The sequence below is a fragment of the Pelobates fuscus genome, chromosome 3 (assembly GCF_036172605.1).
Source record: "Pelobates fuscus isolate aPelFus1 chromosome 3, aPelFus1.pri, whole genome shotgun sequence".
In the NCBI taxonomy this organism is placed as follows: Eukaryota; Metazoa; Chordata; class Amphibia; order Anura; family Pelobatidae; genus Pelobates; species Pelobates fuscus.
Genome location: NC_086319.1, coordinates 7967745 through 7987315, shown reverse-complemented (window position 1 = coordinate 7987315; position 19571 = coordinate 7967745). Strand labels below are relative to the sequence as shown.

The window sequence follows — 19571 nt, the reverse complement described above, 5'->3', positions numbered from 1 at the left end:
TATGTACCTCTTGAGTTCATATGAATTTTTTAAATGTAGTAATTTCTTGCAATGTATTGAATGTCCTGTTAACTTGTATTGATTTATAGAATTTCCCTCTGATGTCAGTATGTCTGATGATACGATTACCTACAGCTTAAACTAGCACATTTTATTGATTTTTAATACTACGCTCTGACATCGTAAGCACCTTCTGTCTTAAAAGCACACGTGGCATTTCATGCAAATTAGCATTTCCTATGATCCTCTTACATAGCAACATTTTGAGGTCCACAAGGCCCCAACTCAAAGGAACTTGAGGAAATACGGGATTTCGTATGCACCAGCTCTTTAAACAATTTTTACCCCAGAAATGTCCTATCTTTTCACTGATGTCATTGTGTAGTTTTGCATAACAAAATGTTAAAAGATGTGTAAAAAACAAAACAGAGTCTCGATTTTAAAATAAGAAAAAAAACGAAACCTTGAAATGTAGTGGATTCACAAACTCTGGTATCTGAAACGTGACCATTTCTCAAAGGACGTAGCACCTTGGACACAGGGTGCATTTGTAAAATACTGTGTGTGTGCTGTGTCTCGTCCTCTCAGTGTGTGTGTTTCACAATGCTGCTCTATATTCAATCAGTACCTCTTCCATTACCCTAAATACATCATGGAAAGCTGCCTTAATTGTCTTGTTCTTTTCAGACACATTCCTCGTGCAGCCAGAATGATGAGAAGCATGTGGGTAAAAACTTACACAGTATTGCTTTTCATTAGTGCTCTGTGCATACAAAGGGCGGCTTTGGAAAAGGGTGAATGCAGGCGTTTAATTTTCAGGTGGAGAGCAGATAAAAAGTGTTAACGCCTCTCTTATTCTCTTAGGTGACCCTTATCCAGTTCAGCTGATTCCGACTACCATGGCAGCAGCTGCCGCGGCATCACCGGGATTAGGACCGCTACAGCTACAGGTACATATTAAAACAATGTGGGGTGGAGGGGGTCTGAGCTTTATCCTGTCTATTTAACACCTGCTTGCAATGCATGCTCCTTTGGCAATTAATTGGTTAATCGTTTCCCCTCAGTTTGGGCCCATCTAGTTAAAAAGATGTACTGCCAAAGCAGCTTGCACTATGGGTCTTGGGTCACATTGGAGCTGAATGTGGTTTATTTCCTCCTGCCAGCTGTACATTTAATGGCCAAAGACAACTTCCATGCAATCACAGGAGATAACAACTTGGTTAAAAGAGGGAATTGGGGGCACACTCGGAGCTTGTATTTCTCATTAGTGGTGCTGCCGTAGAGACTAAAATTCATACAAAATATTGATTAAGGAAAAGCGCACACGCAAAAATACAGATTTAAATTTCACACGGCTGCTTAAAATTACCTATCTCTACAAACAAATATGGAGATTCAGTTCCACCATACATCATATTTTTTATTTATATATATATATATATATGTTCACAATATTTTAGAACAGATTAATTAAATACACTTTAGTTTATTAAGCTCTGTTTCATTTGTTTCCCACATTAACATTAGTCCCACCGATATTGAGGTACTGTGAAGTAGTGGTGGGCTTAAAGGATCACTATAGAGTCAGGAACACAAACATGTATTCCTGACCCTATAGTGTTAACACCACCATCTAGCCCCCCTGGACCCCTCATGCCTCCATAAATATAGAAAACTCTTACTGTATTCAAGCCTGAAGCTGTAACTCTGCATGGTCTGCTGACATGTGGAAGCCTTGTGGTCACCCATATATATACCTCAATATTACACAGCCTAGACCTTAGTTACCCACACCTATACCTCCATATTGCACACCCCAGACCTCAGTCACCCATATATATATACCTCAGATCACAGTCACCCATATCTATACCTCAATATCACACACCCCAGATCTTTGTAACCCATAACTATACCTCAACATCACACACCCCAGACCTCAGTCATCCATATATATACCTCAGATCAGTCACCCATATCTATACCTCAGATCACAGTCACCCATATCTATACCTCAACATCACACACCCCAGACCTCAGTCACCCATATATATACCTCAGATCACAGTCACCCATATATATACCTCAGATCAGTCACCCATATATATACCTCAGATCACAGTCACCCATATATATACCTCAGATCAGTCACCCATATATATACCTCAGATCACAGTCACCCATATATATACCTCAGATCAGTCACCCATATATATACCTCAGATCACAGTCACCCATATATATACCTCAGATCAGTCACCCATATATATACCTCAGATCACAGTCACCCATATATATACCTCAGATCAGTCACCCATATATATACCTCAGATCAGTCACCCATATATATACCTCAGATCACAGTCACCCATATCTATACCTCAATATCACACATCCCAGACCTTTGTAACCCATATCTATACCTCAACATCACACACCTCAGACCTTTGTAACCCATATCTATACCTCAATATCACACACCCCAGACCTCAGTCACCCAAATCTATACCTCAACATCACACACCCCAGACCTTTGTAACCCATATCTATACCTCAACATCACACACCTCAGACCTCAGTCACCCATATATATACCTCAGATCGCAGTTACCCACATCTATATGTTAATATCACTCAACCGCATGTTAATACCACACATCTAGCTCTCGGAGCCTCAGTATCACTTCAGGATGTCTTTAAGTAAAAGGGTGACTTCTTGAACTTGGCCAGCAATCATGCCGCATATCTGTCTTATACAATTTGTGTGTTTTTTTAGAGTTTGGTCATTCCTCTACCTAGTATCATCTTTATTTTAGCACCATATTGAACTGAGAATGCTTTTGTTCAGGCTTCCTGCCCAGTAGTTTGTTCATCAAAATTCAACAATAGCTGTGATTAATTGGCAGTATTATGGATACAGTAACCGTATGAGCGGAATAACAGCTACTAAGCGTGTGCACTAAATTCACTTCAACACAATATCCCAATCTCTTTCAAGTGTCCATCGATGGGAGATTGCACCATGCCCTCACAGCATTCAAAATAATTTCTTTCTTCTCCTTCCAAGCTAGCTGCCATGTTGGCACTGTCCCATGTGCTGCTGAGACTATTAATGCTCTGTTAAACAGGAACATTGCAAAGGACAGGTATTCATAAAAGTTTTGGCTACCAACTACTAGTGTGCTCTCTCACAGAACGCTCTGCAGAGAGCCCTGTTATACTCTGCACGTTGAGTACTACTGTAATCCTATATTTGGTGTAAGCACTGTAATGTCTTGCAGTCAGTCTGAGTGTTGTAAAGCTCTGTCATCAGAGTACTATAATACCCTCTGAGTACTGGGGTACTCTGTAATATAAGTACTGTAGTACTATGTTATGTGGGTACTGTTGGACTCTATAGTGTGAGTACTGTAGAACTCTGTAGTGTGTGCGTACTGTAGTACTCTGTAGTGTGTGCGTACTGTAGTACTCTGTAGTGTGTGCATACTGTTGTACTCTGTAGTGTGTGTGTGTGTGTGTGTGTGTACTGTAGTACTCTGTAGTGTGTGGGTACTGTAGTACTCTGTAGTGTGTGTGTGTGTGTGTGTGTGTGTGTGTGTGCGTACTGTAGTACTCTGTAGTGTATGTGTACTGTAGTACTCTGTAGTGTGTGTGTGTGTGTGTGCGTACTGTAGTACTCTGTAGTGTGTGCGTACTGTAGTACTCTGTAGTGTGTGTGTACTGTAGTACTCTGTAGTGTGTGTGTACTGTAGTACTCTGTAGTGTGTTTGTGTGTGTGTGTGTGCGTACTGTAGTACTCTGTAGTGTGTGGGTACTGTAGTACTCTGTAGTGTGTGTGTGTGTGTGCGTACTGTAGTACTCTGTAGTGTGTGTGTACTGTAGTACTCTGTAGTGTGTGTGCGTACTGTAGTACTCTGTAGTGTGTGTGTGTGTGTGTGCGTACTGTAGTACTCTGTAGTGTGTGTGTACTGTAGTACTCTGTAGTGTGTGTGTGTGTGTACTGTAGTACTCTGTAGTGTGTGCGTACTGTAGTACTCTGTAGTGTGTGTTTACTGTAGTACTCTGTAGTGTGCATACTGTCTTGCTGAAATCATTCCCTTATTTACTTGGTTATATCAAACTGTGTGAATCATAAAAAGTGCTATTTCTGAATGGGGAAGTGTAAGCTCATGGGGCCATCTCTGTCTATATAAATATTAGCTGTGGTTAAGAGTAGAATCATACTTTGTGCTTTGCGGTATCGGACTTAACTCCTTGCTCTCCTGAGGTATAAAGAGGGTTGGTAATCTTAGAATAATTGTTATTGTTCTGGGAAACACAGAGAGGATCATAACTCCTAATACAAAACCTGTGTCAGTTTATTTTTGTGTGTGTGTAAGTGGCTTGGTAGTCAGTGATGCCTCCTTTATACATGTATTTAGTGCAGTGGTGGTTGCCATTGTGTGCAGAAGAGTTTTATTTCTTAGAATGATTAAGTTAGGATATAATTCTCATTGGTTTTATCACACTACTGTTATTAAACCTGTTTAACCCTTTCTGTTCTGTATCTCACTCCCTGCTGTCAGTAAAAGGGTTAAATTGGATGTATCTTAACTCTACCTGTCCTGTTGGAGTGCGAGTTTAAATAGACTCAAAATGTCTCCCCCCAATGTCAGACCCCCACGGCCTGCCAGGCGCATCCCGCCACACAGCTGCAAACGTGATTAATTTGCATATGTATTAATAGAGGCAAAAACAAATCAATTAGCTTGAAATCCATTCAGCATACTAACAGGCCCACAAGATAGACCCTCTATGTTCTCAACGAGATACGGAGTCTGGCCCTGAGGACGATTGTGCTCAGAGTCACTGGCTGAGTGTGCAGCACCCAGCATGTTCCCCCGGGGCACTCTGACATTTGGACAAAGGAAGCTGTAAAACCCTCCCCCCACTCCTATTTTAATATTTGCCTATTTTGTCTGCTGTATTACATGCAAAATAGGCCCCTTTTAACCCAGCCACTCACGTTCCGGCACACACGGTGCTCACTGACCTGCGCTTTGGTTCTGAGTTCACTCTCGTAACATTAACGTGTTTCTTGCAGTCCGGCAAGGCAGCATTTTATAATTCAATATATGTGATTATATGCCATTATTGATTAAACACAAACAATGCCATTTCCATTAACACTAGCTCCAAAAAAAAGAAAATAACTTCTGCACTTCCTTATACTATCTTGTTTAATTTACTAATGCAGACACTGTACGGGGAAAAAAAGCTGCATTTAATGTTCATGAGGTTAAATCATTGTTTCACTTATAAAACCACGCCATCCGTCCTTCAGTCTCCCAGATACAAACCTTTCTCACTAAACTAATCTGGCTTCAGATACATTTTACTGTCCGGAGCTGATATCACGGATATTCAGCAGAAAACTTTGAGCAATGTTTTATGATACAGGACATCATACTAGAATGACGTTTTATGAAATAAATAGCTTTTTTTCAGATGTCCCACCTATTCCTTATTTAAAGGTTTGCACCAACGATCTGCTTTAAATGAAAGATCTATGGAACTTCTCTTCTAGCATATTCATGTGACGGCATTTTAGTAATAATGATATAACTGATAATCTATTGCACCACACATATCTGTGCCTGTTTATTAAAGGTTTTAAATTGGCAGGAATCAAACATCTACATAAAGAACAGTACTGGGTGGTACCATATTCTTATAATACAACTCCTATGCCCCTCAGCCTGCAGCTTGATAGTCTTGTAGTTCCATTCAAATCATACTCCTTGCTATTAACTGTTACAAGCACAGTGCGAATAAGGCTTTTTTTTTTTTAAACATTTTTTGTATTTCTAACCAGGTGAAAGATAGATTTTAATACAAAACACATTTATGGTCAGTTAAGTTATTTCATATTCAATTAATGAACAAGCACTCACACAGCTGTGTAAATCTGTGCATGGTTTTGTATCCAAGCTGACAACAACAAGCCTGTTTTCTGGAACTGATCCAGCCTGGAACAAGCGTACACAATACTGGCATGGCAATGAATGGTGAGCTACAGGCCGAAAGGAAGGTGTTTTTTGTTTTTTCTCTCCGTATTGGCCTTAGAAGCATTCTTTGGGATCAGTAGCACATTGTTCTGCTAGAAATTTCACAAATCACAGACGTCTCTTCTTCAGATAAGGCACATATAGAGAATTATTTATCCCAAAAAACTGACAGACCTGCAGCAATGTGCTTTACTTTACTGAGGATGGGTCTTAAAATTGTAACTGTCATCATTAGAAAATGAATACATGCACCGAACCCTCAAAGGGCAAGTATGAAATTAAATTATATTTAGGCAGCTGTAACCTTTTAAAATGTTCTGATTCCATTTAATGTATTTCATCCTGCCCTGTGAGCTGCCAGAGTGTTTGATTACGGATAGTGGAGATAGTAAATTGTCCTCCGTCTGGTCTTTCCTACTCTGCGGCCTTCATTCTGTGCAGCTGACCTAAAGCCTGCTTCCATTCTCTGCTTTCTGTGGCCAAAGTCGCTGTGAACCAAAAAATGTATTTAAATTTATTAGCTGTAACGTCTGACGGCAAACTCACTGCTGAGCTCATAATAAATAAATCACTCCTGGAGCATCCCAGGGCCTGAGCACTCTGGGAGCTGCTTGGCCTGACTGGGCAAAATAATGCCATCCTCGTGCAGTAAGCCAATACTGTCTGATATATACTGTATTCCCCAGTTCTACATAACTACCACTATTTCTCAAAAGGACGGCTTATCACATGTATTTTATTGGGCATGTGGGTACTATATAAGGACGTTCCCCAGGGTTTCCTATACAAAAACCCGGATAAGTAAAGACATAACATCAAATATTCACTAAAGGAAACATAATATCCGTGGGAGGAGAAAAACACTGACTCAGATAATAAAGATGTAAGAACAACTATGTTAAAATTATATAAACAGGGATTTATATGTAGTGTTTGCGTAGTACTTTACCCAGTGTTTATGGAGTATTTATTATAGTCTGTGTTTATGGAGTGTTTATACCCGGTATTTATACGCAATGTTTATACCCGGTATTTATACGCAGTGTTTATACCCGGTATTTATACGCAATGTTTATACCCAGTATTTATACGCAGTGTTTGTACCCGGTATTTATACGCAGTGTTTGTACCCGGTATTTATGTAGTATTTATACACAGTATTTATACCCGGTATTTATGGAGTATTTATACATAGTGTTTATACCCGGTATTTATGTAGTATTTATTCCCAGTATTTATGGAGTATTTATACCCGGTATTTATGGAGTATTTATGCCTATACAGTGTATGCTCTATAGAAAGGCTAGTTGGTCTCCAGATTGCTTTCATAAGGTTAATACTGTTTGTATTTGGTAAATATCGCCTGATCTATCAAGGGTGTCTAATACTCACAACATGGCTATGACTAACCAAATTGATGATTGAAAATAGCGGCACACGTCAGGGATCTTGTGCCGCACATTATTCTATCCGAGAAGTGAATTTGGAACAGATTTTTTTTTTTTGTTAATAACTGGATGGTTTCTGAAATAAGAGCCAGATTTCAAATATTAATGAGGCAAACGTGCCAAAAACTGTTGATTACCAAGTCTATTCCTGCAATTATGTCATTTATTATGTTCAGTATTTTATGTTTATTTAAAGCACACCAAGTGAATTGGAGAGGGGGAGAGGAGCAGAATGAGATACTGCCTAAATGGTGGCATGGTGGACACTAAGACACCGGTGGGTGAGAGGAGCAGAATGAGATACTGCCTAAATGGTGGACAGACAAAATGGTGGACACTAAGACACCGGTTGGGGAGAGCAGCAGAATAAGATACTGCAAAAATGGTGGCATGGTGGACAGACAAAATGGTGGACACTAAGACACCGGTGGGGGAGAGGAGCAGAATGAGATACTGCCTTAATGGTGGCATGGTGGACAGACAAAATGGTGGACACTAAGACACCGGTGGGGGAGAAGAGCAGAATGACATACTGCCTAAATGATGGCATGGTGGACAGACAATATGGTGGACACTAAGACACAGGTGGGGGAGAAGAGCAGAATGAGATACTGCCTAAATGGTGGCATGGTCGACACTAAGACACCGGTGGGGGAGAGAAGCAGAATACCATACTGCCTAAATGGTGGCATGGTGGACAGACAAATGGTGGACACCAAGACACCGGTGGGGGAGAAGAGCAGAATGAGATACTGCCTAAATGGTGGCATGGTGGACACTAAGACACCGGTGGGGGAGAGAAGCAGAATTCCTGGCCTAGACTGGCTGGTACATATACAGATTGATAGATTGTTGCACAGGCAGAAAGGATGAGTGTGAAAGACAGAATGGAAAGACAGACATAAGGCGGTGATAGACAGAAAGAGGTATTGATGGAAAGTATGAGAGTTTTATATATAGACAGACAGCATGATAGATTGATGGACAGATAGATTGAGAGCTTGATATATGGACAGACAGCATGAGAGATTGATAGACCGATACAAGAATTGATAGCTTGATGTATGGACAGACAGACAGACTGCATGAGAGACTGATGGTCAGTTAGAAGGAATGATAGCTTTATATATATTGACAGACAGACAACATACAAGGAATGAGAATTTGGACAGATAGAAGGAATGGAAATTTGATGAATAGGCAGACGATATAAATAGATAGTTTTGTAGACTGACCAATAAATTGACACTTGGCTTTCAATGTGTACATACAGATCAATAGATTGCGGGCTCAATCCTACAGAGATGAGCATTATATAAGTATGAAAATAATTGTATATATATCCTTTTTTTGATGAATGTGCTTTATACAGCATATAATTGGAGGTTCGCTCAATATACAACTTTATTAATGATTAAGGTGTAACCAAGCATAAAAAATCCTGTGCAGATCGAGATCTATTTAGCAATTGATCACCTTTGCACGTTTTCTCCTTCCCCGGTAACTATCAGCATTTCTAATGCAGCAGAAAGAGGGTCAGTCAGACAGGTCATACATCATATGGGATGGCAGATGCTGGAACATATTGTAATCCATTATTGAGCAGAGCACGGATACAGCGTGCGGCACACAGCAAAGGGAGGAGGAAACGAATGAGATAAACGATCAGCCGGTGTTTTCTTCTGCTTGTGTATTGAGGAAGTCTTCAGCTGTAGAAGTCATAGCACGGGATCTCGTGTTGATCTGAATCTGTCTTCGTGGATTTGGAAAAAACAAACAAGATGTGGGCACTCTTACACCAACCAAATAAACCTCACTTACCATAACATTTTCCACCCAACTCATGAAAACTGCAAACCAGCTCTAACATATTACAAACACCATCTGGGATTTACCATGGCGAAGGCTGCTCTCTCATTTTATCAAAATGCCTTGCCTTTCAGAGAGTGATGGGAGTAGCAACCCAGCCCCCGCTGTCTGGATGTTTTATATATGCAGCCGTATGAGCTGTGATAACTTTCTGTGGCAGAAACCTGGTTATATTTACTGATTTTCTACAGTTATATTTTCTACTACAGTCCATTAATTAGTGGGCCTATGAATTCCTCTGAGGATCATTTTATGAATATCTTGAAAAAGCACTCATTCAATCAATAAAACTGTGTACCTGATTGATCTTACATATACATAGTTACAGAAAAGAGGCATGTATCGATCAAGTTCAGCTTTTCTCAAATCTGTTTTTGCTGTTGATCCAAAACAAGGCAAAAAAAAAAAAAACAGTATGAAACGCTTGCAATTTTGCAAAAAAAAGCATGGAAGTCAGCTCTCCATGGATCAAGAAGCTGTTACCCCACAAATTAACAAGGATTTTATGTTTTTGCACATATTCATCCAATTGCTGTCTAAATATCTGTACGGACCGATAAATAACTCTTCTTCAGGCAGAGAATTCCACATCCTTATTGTTCTTACTGTAAAAAACAAAACTCTTTCATTTGGACTAAATCTCCTTTCATCTGTGCTTGTTGAATTCCTTTAGGAAGTGATTGGTTCATATGGTAACATCCAAATCTTCTATGTAGAGCTAGACCCTCCTAAAAGAGACAATTGACCTTCATATCACACCTGGTTTCCAACATTGAGGTTATTCACTAATGTGTGAATTGCTGGTTCTTCAAAGTGAATTTGATTTTTTTTAGGCCTAAATAGAAGGAAAATTTCCCAGTTCTGCTTTTTATCCTGAACCTTTTGGATTCCCAACAATTCCCACTTTAGTGATTTGTTGTGTGTGTCATGTGTTGGCTATATACAAAAAAATTATAAATCCTATTATTTTACTACTTTTAATCACTTGTGGTTTTGTTTCTTTTTAAAGTAATTTTGAGACAAGTTCACCAGGTGCAATATGAACCCTCTTCCTGAATATTTTGGCTTAATTAATATTCACAGGATAATTGAAATGAAAGTGTTGAAATACAAACATGTGTTCCTGTCACGCTGTCCGCAAGTTTAAAGGCGAGTTTAATCACCTTTTTCCAGAGTATCACAGGTCTCCTCGCGGCTGGCTCCTCCCCCTTGGCTAAGATCATCAAACTTGATGAAATCAGCCAATCCAATAATTTCCTTTAGGAAAGCATTGGGAGGCTATCCTGTATGTGCGGCAAAATGCCACGCTGCCCCAATCAGCACCAATCCTTAATCTCTAAGTGGGAACATTCATCGCCACCATATAGAGCATGGAGACGCTGAACATTAACCCAGAAAGCACCTCAAGTGCTCCCGCAGCCCCAGGCGTCTCTTTGATACATCTAACGCTCTTCTTCACCCTGCTGTGGGCACCCCACAAACTAACCTTACAGCTGATAGCTTTGCATGCTACTTTACCGACAAGATTGAACAGCTAATGAAAGAATTCTCCCCACCTTGCCGTTTTCTTTCTCAACCACACGTAGATCATGCCTTTCCTACCCTTCAGACTTTCTCCCCGGCTACTGAACAAAAGGTAGCTGTGCTTCTCCTTTCCTCTCACCCCACCACTAGCCCGCTCGATCCTGTCCATCTCACCCTGTGTCTTGTATCTTCCTTAACACACATCTTCAACTGCTCTCTCTTCTGGCATTGTCCCTGCTGTCCTTAAATATGCCACTGTAGTACCTATCCTGAAAAAAACATCTCTTGACCTGTCCTTACTCTCTGTCTATCATCCCATATCTCTGCTCTCTTTTTCCTCAAAGCTTCTGAAAAAGACTTGTCTTTACCCGTATGTCTCACTTCCTCAATTCCAACTCTCTCCTTGACCCTCTTCAATCTGGCTTCCGCCCTCTCCACTCTACTGAGACTGCTCTTACCAAAGTTACTAATGACCTAATCACAGCTAAATCCAAAGGCCACTACTCCATACTAGTTCTTCTTGACATCTCTGCTGCCTTTGACACCGTTGATCATGCTCTCCTTCTTCAAACTCTTCAATCACTCTGGGAGACCAACATATCCAAGGAGCTTGTCCATGCTCTAGTAATTTCCCGCATGGATTAAGGAAACCACTTATGTGACGGACCGCCTGTCACCCCGACCGGGTACCTCCGCCAATCGCTGCTTCCTAGGAATACTTGAGTACCATAAGCACCGCACCAGACACCATAACCATAACTGCAGGTATTCAGGCCCTGGACAATGGGGAAGGGGAGGGCAGAGGCCAGCTTCTTTCTGCCCAGATGCCAGCACTTTTGCTGGAGGGACCTGGAGACAGTCCTAATATTACGCCTGTAATAATAGGACTGGTAAGGCAGAGGCCAGCTGCGCTTTACCCTGATGCCAGCTCTTCCACTGGTATGAGGTCAGTGGGTATTGCCGTCTCATCCGCTATCCCCAGGACCCAGTTGGGCAGCTGCTGCTGAGAGGAGGAATTGTCCACCTCCTCCCGGTATTCCCCTTATAGTGGGGAAGAGGGGGCATCTGTCTCCTCTTCCATTACCTCCGGCTGCCGCTGGGGAAGGGGACCGATTATCCCCTCTCCCTGTATGGTATGCTGCCGCTGAGGAGTAGGACCGACTGTCCTGCCTCCTGGTACTTCCAGCTGTAGTTGGGGATCTGGGCCGGCTGCCCAGGATCTCTGTCAGGCCAGCGGAGAGACCTCGGTACCATCTCCACCGGCCAGTTAGGGTTCCCCCCCAGGACCAGTCTATGAGGTCCCCGTGTAATTGAGAAGAGGGACCAGCTGTCTCCTCTTCCGGTATCTCCGGCTGTGGTTGGGTATCTGAGCCGGCTGCCGTGGGATTAGGTCCCATCTTCCCAGGCCCAGTTGATGAGGTCCCCTACTTTTGGAGCTAGTAGTGAAGCAGGGGGTACTTCAGCCAGGTCTCCCCAGCTGTAGGGTTGTAGTTCTGGGACTTCCACCCAGCTCTGCTACAGGTTATATTGGGTCCGAATTGAGCTGAGCAGGTGTTGGTAGTCCTGCTCCAGCTCCCACTCCATTGTCACCAGAGATGTCAGGTCTTGTCTGACCTCTAGCTGAAACCCAATCATGCTCTCCCTGTAGTCATAGATGTCCCTGAATCGGGACTCTCCAGCGCTCCCGAAATCTGGTTCTGCAAAGGCCTCCCACTAAAGACCAGGGCCATTGTAATCCTCACCTTCGGGCCTGTCATGCTCCGCCTTCCAGGTGGCATGCCGAACTGTGTACCACGATAGCGCCTGGTATGCGTCATCTATCCACAGCTCCTTCCATACCAGGTTCTCGAGCTCTGCCAGGAGAGGCATACGCAGGGCCACTCGCATCTGCAATTGCTGCTCTTTACTGGGGAGACTTTCGCCCCGCCAAAGCTGTACGCACTCCAGGGCCTCATGCCAGACGTCTTTCCGGACTGCATCCCTCCAGTCCGGTTCATCCTTCTCCTCGTATGTGAACGCTCTCTGGGGACTACCTGGTTCCATACCGCTGTAGACAGGGGCGCTGTATGGATACTGGCGTTGCCCTCAATTTGTAAATCCAAATGGTGTCTCCAGGATGCTTCTATACTCACTAGAAAGCTATCCCACCGCTGCCCCCTAATGTGATGGACCGCCTGGCACCCCGACCGCGTACCTCTTCCAATCGCTGCTTCCTAGTAATCCTTGAGTGCCATAAGCACTGCACCGGAAACCACAACCACTGGAAACTCCACAAACCACTGTAGTTTGGTTGGGGTCTCTCTTTCCTCCACCCACCCTGGACCCAAGACCAGGATCCAGCATCCAGTGGGTTGACCTCTCTTAGTCCAGAGAGCAAAGCAGGCTGCTCTTAAAAGAGCAAGTGTTTTAATCCAAGGGAGTATAGTGAGTATAGCAATCCCCAGAGTGAATTTAGCTCTCCATTCCCCAAACATGAGCCTAGACTTCATGATTGGCTAAAGCGTTCTCTTTAATGGGAGCCACACACAGCCTTTTATGTCAGTCTACATGCAAGGGGTTTCCTCAAACATTTTCCAGGGGCATTCCCCTCTGGACCTGAGAGAAGACTACAGCAAAACCATACACACAAGTACATTGGCTCTCAGGTCCGGGACACTCCCACACCAAACAAGATAATCCATCCCCTGATAGCCCCAATCTGGGGGACCAACATATCCAAAAATCACCTAGATCGGTTCAGGGGTTTGGGATTTCCATGGAAGTCATAAGTTGACCGACCGCACACGAGGCTCCTGCCCAAAAGAGTTCTATGAAATCAGGCTGTACAGTCGGTCTCTTTCGGGAGTTCACAATACAACAGAAATACGAATGCAACCAGTTTGTATGTACACTTAGTCTGTGTCTCTTGTTCAGGAGTGGGTTTCCACCGAATGCCGCTCTTCTCAAGTGAATCCAGCCGAACGTACGAAGAGATGGAAGTCCCAGCGGTGTTCGCGCCGTCGAGTGTCCGATTATAGTTCCGTGCACTCTACGACCAAACACCGCTGTATGTGTTCGTGGGAACAAGATGGCCGCCACCTTGTGTTCGTCCATACAAACGGCAGCCACCCAGCCGACCGTTGAGAATGTTGCCCTTAACTAGGTCAATAAGGTTAACAAGCGACACACTCCACTTCTAGGTGGTCCAACTGTTCGGTAGTTGGTTCTGCATACCTCTGAGGTAAGAGGCTGGCCACAAGGCCCCTCCAAGAACCAGTGATGAGGTTCAGTTTGTCACACTTCTCCTAATTGGTCTTTCCAAGAGCCGTATTGCCCCGCTACAGTCTGTAATGAATGCTGCTGCCAGACTGATTTTCCTCTCTAGTCGGTCCTCTGTCAGTCCTTACATTGGCTTCCAGTATCCTATAGGAGCCATTTCAAAGTGCTAACCCATACCTATAAAGCACTGACGAATTCTAGACCCTCTTATATCTCTTCACAGATCCATAGGTATGTCCCTTCTCGGTCTCTCCGCTCTGCCCGTGACCTTCTCCTGTCCGCTGTTCGCACCCGTACGGCCAACTCACGCTTGCAGGACTTCTCGGGGGCGGCTCCCTTACTATGGAATAGCCTGCCTACCGCCATCAGACTCTCCCCTAGTCTCGCATCTTTTAAGTAGTGCCTTAAAACCCATCTCTTTAGAAAAGCTTATGGCCTCCCAGAGTAGCCTCTACCTCACATACCTGTCTCTTGCTCTGTCCTAAAGGGCAGCACTTTACTTTCTCCTCCAGCCCTGCTTCACTCCCACCCAGTGGCGTACACACACTCTATGGGGCCCCGGTGCGAAACTGATCCGTGGGCCCCCCCCTACCGTGAACCTCTCCCCCCTGACTGTGGGCCCCTCCCCCCCCGACACATACATACAGACACAAACACATACCCCCGACAGACACATACATACATACACACATGCAGACACATACATACAGAGACACACACGCAGACACATACATAGACACACACACATACACAGACATACAGAAACAGACACACACACAGACACACAATCATACATACACAGACATACATACAGATACACACACACACACACACACACAGATACAGACACACATATGGATATACACACACACACACACACACACACAGACACACATACACACATGCAGACACATACATACAGAGACACACACGCAGACACATACATAGACACACACACATACACAGACATACAGAAACAGACACACACACACACACAGAGACACAGACACACAATCATACATACACAGACATACATACAGATACACACACACACACACACACACACACACACACAGAGACAGACAGACACACAGAGACACAGACACACATATGGATACACACACACAGAGACACAGACATACATACACACAGATACAGACATACACACATACACAGACATAAATACACACAGACACATATACACAAAATGTTTCCTACCATGTAAGGGTCCAGTGGTGGCTCAGCCTGATGGGAGTCAGAGTTCCCACTCTGACTCCCTCCTCCTTTCAGTTTCCTCCCGCGCGGGCTGTCAGTATGCTGGGAGGAGTGACGTGCGGTCACTTCCTCCCAGCGTGTGATGTCATCACAGGGGGCCCGGTCGCGCTCTTAAAGCGCCCAGCGCAGACCGGGCCCCCTTACCATCCATGTCCATCGGGTGGCCCTGACAGCATGGGCCACCCGATGGACCCCTTGACATGCGGCCCCGGCGGTTTGCCGCACGGGCCGGGGCCGCAAAGCGTGGCAGCTGCTACCCGGTCGCGGGAGGGCGGCCGGGCCCCCTGGAGTGCCGGACCCGGTCGCAGCTGCGACCCCTGCGACCGCGGTACGTACGCCACTGCTCCCACCTTATTTTATTGCTATTTCCTGTCTTAATGTGTTTTATACCCGACCTCCTATAGACTGTAAGTTCGTTTGAGCAGGGTCCTCTTCAACCTATCATTTCTGTAAGTTTTCTTGTAATTGTCCTATTTATAGTTAAATCCCCCCCCTCTCATAATATATTGTAAAGCGCTATGGAATCTGTTAGCGCTATATAAATGGCAATAATAATAATAATAGTGTGTCTAAATGACATCTGGTGTCAGGAAAGCGTGACTGTGTGACGCACTGTCTAGTGTTATGTAAACTGCGTGTATGTAAATATCCCTTAAACTCGCACTCCATGGAATAAACACTGCTACTCAGGATGCATTGCTTGGGTTTGTTGAGTTATTCTTTTCTTCTTCTGTTTCCCTGAAACATCCTAAAATAAAATCCCCCCCTCCCCATGTAGAGACGATGCTATGGGCCTGTCACATTGTATTAGTGATCCTCTATGTGATAAGAGACCAGAAAAAAAAAACACAGAAAGCCTTGGAACCACCCCAGAAATCAGCACATTTACAGTTTAGCTTTCAGGGACGATTTATGTTCTCTGCTGCGACCCTGATGTCCTCCCTTTTTCTTATTTTTGTTTACTTTTTTTTTCTTTCTAATACCCTTCTTCCCTTTGTAGTTCTCTGTCTGTGTTCTCTCTCTTGGCCTCCCCATAAGGCAGAAATGTCACATTGTCTCATCATATGCGCCCATTCCCGGCGCTGTCGTCTGTAGCACTTTGTCTCCAATGGAATAAGTGTCTGTCACTGTCTTGTTGTGAGTATTCAGGTCAGTGTCAGGGAGGCTTACAGTAAATATATTATATATTATACCGCCGTGGAAGGATTCTGGGTAATTAAATATTTACCGTAGAGCCAATTACTGTTACATTTAACAGTCTGATTAACTGTCCAATGCCACAGCTGTGAGAGACTTTTCAGCCCTTTGGAGACCAATATTTTATTTTTATGTTTAACCCTTCGGTTTCAGCAGAGAATGCAGCACTGAACAGATCATTTGTATTTTATATTATCAGCCTTTGTCACATAATCAGATTAATTTTCTAGTATCCTCAACCTAATTTATGTGTGTCTGTGTGTGTGTGTGTGTATATATATATACCGTATATAGAAAAAATTCTTCTATATATATATATATATATATATATATATATACACACATCGGCCAGATTTCAGTAACTACATACAGCATTGGCTTTATTGAACGAGAATAGGGAGCATCACCGTGGTTTCTGCCCCAGCATGCAATCGTTCAGAATGGATGAAAGTCATGGGGTCTAAATGAATATATTAAATGTTTCACGTGGAGATCTACGTTCCTTCACAGATACTTAATACTGAATGTACAGTCAGAACCGGACAAAGTATAATGCTCAATATTAGTGTATTGTCCCACTTCTAAATCTGTCATTGTAATTGTTTCTTTAATCTTCTAGATTTGGAGCTTGTGGAATTCTGCCCACCTCTTGTCTCTGTTCTCCATTACTTTATTGCCATATATTGTATGACATTATTGTTGTACAGTGCTATGGAATATGGAGGCATTATATAAACCATACAAAAATAACAAACCCAGGTTGCGTCTGCTAATGGTAGATACTCCAAATCTTGACCTGTGTCCCTTGGAATCTTTTATACTTATAGAATATTCTAAGAGATCTTGCTTTCTTTAGCTTTTAATTCGTTATCCCTGGATACATGTAAAAGAGAAACACAGGAGACCTATGGTGTAGCATTTCTCTGTATGTTAGCGCACACAACACTTGGGTGATAAATTCACACTCTCATAACATGGAGCTTTAAACAAGCTCCAGTCACAGATAAAGAATAAAAAGCTTTTTAAAAAAAAGCAGGTCACTTAGGAGAAACCCCAAATCTTCTTCTGTGTCCCTTGGACTGTTTTATAAAGATATAAATCATCATCTTTTTTATTAAGAGAATTTCCCTGAGAATCCACTTACGGTAATTGCTGGCTAGTATGTGTGTGTTTGGGTGTGCAGCACATTGCATCTGGTAAACGTTCAAATCCCCTATATCTTTCCTTTAAAGTATCAGTACAAAATGTTTCTGCTTTTTCTTTTTTTGAAAGGAAAGAGACAGTTGAGGGCGACTAGGTATTGAAGGGAAATAGACAGCCAAGGCTGACTAGGTTTTGAAGGGAAAGAGACGGCAAATGTTGATGAGGTTTTGAAGGGAAAGAGATGGCAAATGTTGATGAGGTTTTGAAGGGATAGAGACAGCCAATGTTGACAAGGTTTTGAAGGGATAGAGACAGCCAAGGTTGGTGAGGTTTTGAAGGGATATAGACAGCCAAGGTTGGGGAGGTTTTGAAGGGTGAGAGACAGCCGATGTTCAGCTATCCTATTGATCTTAAACTATAGTTCCTATCATCCCAGGAGATTGAGAAAGAGTGGTTTGCCTAGCCATTTCTCAGTGCTGTGATGACAATGCAAATTTTATGGAATTATATAAATTAAGCCAAAAATGCTAATTTGGAGCTTTTTCGAACAATAAAGCACGTCTGTGCTTTTTGAGTAAACAAAGCGTTTTCTCACCTGTTCTGTGAGAGACCGTGCACAGCACATCTCGATGGAATCAATTCACTAAGCCTCTATTGTGCTTTCTAATCCTCCATCCCTTCCATTTAGAGATCTTTATGTTGTTGCTTTTTTAATTAATTTTCCAAGCTGTGGCTCCTTTCTAAGCTATGGGTTTTTTTTCTGTGAGTTTCTCAGATGGAGGGACATCTCCTTTCAGAATACGATGTGATGGCGCGCTGGCCCGGCAGACTCTGGCATTGTTGTTTGTTTAGTGTCCGTGGGCAGACTAAATCTGGCACATCTCACATGTGACGTCTGTCACTTGTCCCCCGAGACACGAATCACAAAAGTTAAGGTGACAACTCCTGTCTCACAATGTGTCAGCTCACTAGACAAAAACTTCCCATCAGAGGATGTGCCTTCAACCGCTGCATACCAAACTTTACACTCTCTCAGCTGACTGATATCTCTGTTTCTTTTTATCTTCTCAGCAATTGTACGCTGCACAACTGGCCGCAATGCAAGTTTCACCGGGAACAAAATTACCAGGCATGCCAGAGAGAAATCTCGGAGCTGCCATATCCCCAACTAGTATACACACAGACAAGAGTACAAACAGCCCGCCGCCCAAAGCCAAGGTAAGTCTCAACTAAAAATCCCCCAAAAACTGGAGAATCACTTTAACAAAAATGCCATTCCAAAATCTATGTATCAACTGCAGACAAGTACTTATCATGCAGTTCTTCTAAGTCTGCAATTGTTACCCCTTCTATCATAGGGTTCTTTGCAAATTGACTATTATACATTGTGTCTACCCGCTTCTGCAAATTAAAGTGTTCAGTGTATTTCCCGGCCTGATCAGATTAGAGTATTATTTATTTTGTGTTTGTAATTAAGAAAGCTTGTAAAATGCCCTAGACATGGAATGCTTATGTTTGTCCTAATTTCTCGTTACAGCAGAGATTGTCATTGTTAATATATCCCTCCTTTATTCACCCTGCAACAATAAGAAATACACAGTGTAAGAATTAAGATGAAAGGAACTTGACAGACATTAATCCTAGCTTATCGTTTGTCTATTACTCAGAACTGACAGGGAATCCATCCGAGTCACACGGCAGCCATTCTGGCCTCCTGAAAGTGTTAAGTCTAAATGCCAGGTATTTTGGCGTTTTTCTTGTCCTTGTCAAAACCGTGTAGAAATGAATGCAGGAGCTGAACTTGCATTTG

The 19571-nt window shown here is 42.9% G+C and overlaps 1 protein-coding gene across 2 annotated transcripts in view; it reads left to right on the top strand.

Annotated features, from left to right (window-relative positions):
• The window catches only part of SOX5 (SRY-box transcription factor 5), a 264806-nt gene that overhangs the window by 201633 nt on the left and 43602 nt on the right, over positions 1 to 19571 (top strand). For both annotated transcript variants that reach the window (XM_063446673.1, XM_063446674.1), the window contains 2 exons: positions 865 to 950; positions 18833 to 18979. In XM_063446673.1, the coding sequence (XP_063302743.1) occupies positions 865 to 950; positions 18833 to 18979 (233 nt within the window). The remainder of the gene's footprint in view (positions 1 to 864; positions 951 to 18832; positions 18980 to 19571) is intronic.